General features: G+C 32.2%; 1 protein-coding gene across 1 annotated transcript; it reads right to left on the bottom strand.

Annotated features, from left to right (window-relative positions):
- Positions 1–1,326: 1,326 nt before the first annotated feature.
- Positions 1,327–1,980, bottom strand: LOC110650957 (ethylene-responsive transcription factor 13-like). The gene has a single exon (XM_021806125.2). It carries the CDS (start codon positions 1,978–1,980, stop codon positions 1,327–1,329), a length of 654 nt encoding a protein of 217 aa, XP_021661817.2.
- Between the last annotated feature and the right edge of the window lie 360 nt (positions 1,981–2,340).

A 2,340-nucleotide genomic window follows, 5' to 3' on the forward strand; every position in this document is an offset into this window, starting at 1 on the left:
GTTGCACCTAAAGTCCCTGCTTAGAGATGGGAGGGGGGAGATAATAAAAAAAAAATGTCAGATTAGATCTAAAACATTTTCTTTTACATTTCTTAACGTGGAAGTTGATATATTATAAATTATCAGTGCGTTGGAGAAGTAATCAGTGATGACCGATGAAGAAGCAAAAACTGCTTTTATGATTGTGTTTATTTTTTTAGGATATTTATGTTCATTAATTTGGAGTTTTGGAAATATAAATTGTTTAAAAAAACTTCAAGCAACCGTTTCAACATGAGACAAAAAAATTAATGAAAGGATTAAATATATGAATTTTAAGGTAATTCTTATTTGGACTTGGTCTATCATGGATATACAATCATGTGGGACTCATCTATTTAATGAAAGGGTTTCACCACATATCTTGTATTTTAAGTTCATGATAAATCGGATCTAAACAAGAAAAATTTATAAATTTTATATGTTTGTGTTTTGAATTCATAACAGATCGAACATAGATAAAAATTTCCTTAAAAATAGTATTGTATATATTAAATGTATAACATCGATGTGATGATCAGTGCGATCTTTATTAAATCTTTCGATGATGAAAAAGAAATTTAATCTTTAAATACAAATGTTGATTTGAAAATATTTTGACTATAAATAAAAATTTTAATAAAGTGATTAATCAAACTTTTTTTTTTCTTCAATAAAATAGAATTTCCAATCAGGACTATCATTTAAATTCTTAAAAGCAAAGTTCGTAAAGAATCAGACTAGGCACTGCATTTCAAATATGGAAAACTAAAGCTCATATATAATAACTCAAAATATAAAGATAACAACAAAATTAAACTTTTTGTATTATATGGAATTCCTATATTAGTTGCACCTTTTATTGGTTTATTTCTCCTCCCTTGCTCATTTTCAAAGGATGTGGACAATGTTAATTAGTGATTTTAATCATTGACCTGAAATTCTCTTATTATTTAATTATATCTCATTGTGATAAAATTTTAAATTTTTATCATTTTGCACCACCAATAATTAATATCAATATTCATAATGATTTCAAGATGGAAAATTCACTATTATTATCTTTTAGGTTGTATTTATTTTGTGTAAAATAATTTTATGTGAAAAATATTTTAAATAAATCATTAATTTGATCGGAAGTGATCTATGATAAAATCAGAGTAGTACTTGACTTGAACTAAACCAATAGACAAGTAAAGTTTCAAATTTAAATGGAAGGAAAAAGAAATAAATTAACCATTCTAAAGCTATAGAAAAAATCAAATGACATGTACAGCAAGTGATTGATTCACTTTCAAATCCTCAATTTCATATTCTCCGCTTAGGCTCAGGAGAACCATCTTCCAAGTCCCACGAAAATGACGATGAACTTGATGATGATGAGCAATGCTCCGGCGAGCTGCGCTTATTAGTCACTCTAACTGGCTCATAGTCGCTGCAGCCTATCAAATGAGGAAAATTCAGTTTGGCTTTTGAGCCACGCATCTTGAAAGCAGCTCGATCATAAGCAACAGCCGCGTCCTCGGGTGTCTCGTAAGTACCAAGCCAAGTTCTCGCTCCATTTTTCTTCGGATCTCTAATCTCCGCTGCATATTTCCCCCAAGGCCTTCTTCTCACACCCCTGTATTGCCAACCTTTAGAAGGAGCATTTCTGCTTTGCGGCACCACAACCTCTTTTGGAGATTCAAAGTCAATGGTACTCGGCACTGCTGTTTCTGCAACTGTAGAATCGAACTGAAATACAGGAGTCCATCCAGAGCTAGTTCCAAGATCACTGTAAGTGGTACTGTCTTGCAAATCATCAACATTGAAGGGTAAATCATCGGAAAAGAGAGTATCGAAGCTTAAATCGTCAAAGAAATTTAGTGGCGGAATAGTGGCTTGGGTTTCAAAATCATCTTCAAGGAGATACTGCTGAATGGACTCCAAGAGAGCAGGCAACGAGGTATTTTCCCCCCACATTTGCTTAATTAAGAGGTTTTGGTGGTTGTGTTGTGTGTGGATATATAAACGTATGGCTTAGTGTTGTGGAATATGCAATTGCTACAGCTTGATGATGGTGATGTTCATGTGTGTGTATATATATATACGAGGCTTTAGAGTCGCTTTCCTCCTCCTCTCACAAATAATTTTAGGTTCTTTCCCTAAAATTGCTTGGGTCATCTTCTATTTTCACGTGGTTTTATTAATTTATTATTATTATTATTATTATCATTATTTGATGAATTAAGTTTGGAATCTCAAAGGCGGCGATTGGATTTGGAGTAGGACCCCAAGTGTTTAAAGATTAGAGATTGACACCTGCGTGATTAATTATTTTTT

This window comes from Hevea brasiliensis, chromosome 9, assembly GCF_030052815.1.
Source record: "Hevea brasiliensis isolate MT/VB/25A 57/8 chromosome 9, ASM3005281v1, whole genome shotgun sequence".
NCBI classification, from domain to species: Eukaryota; Viridiplantae; Streptophyta; class Magnoliopsida; order Malpighiales; family Euphorbiaceae; genus Hevea; species Hevea brasiliensis.

Excerpts from the sequence above, each read along its gene's own strand:
- LOC110650957 (XM_021806125.2), bottom strand. The coding sequence starts at position 1,980 with ATGTGGGGGGAAAATACCTCGTTGCCTGCTCTCTTGGAGTCCATTCAG.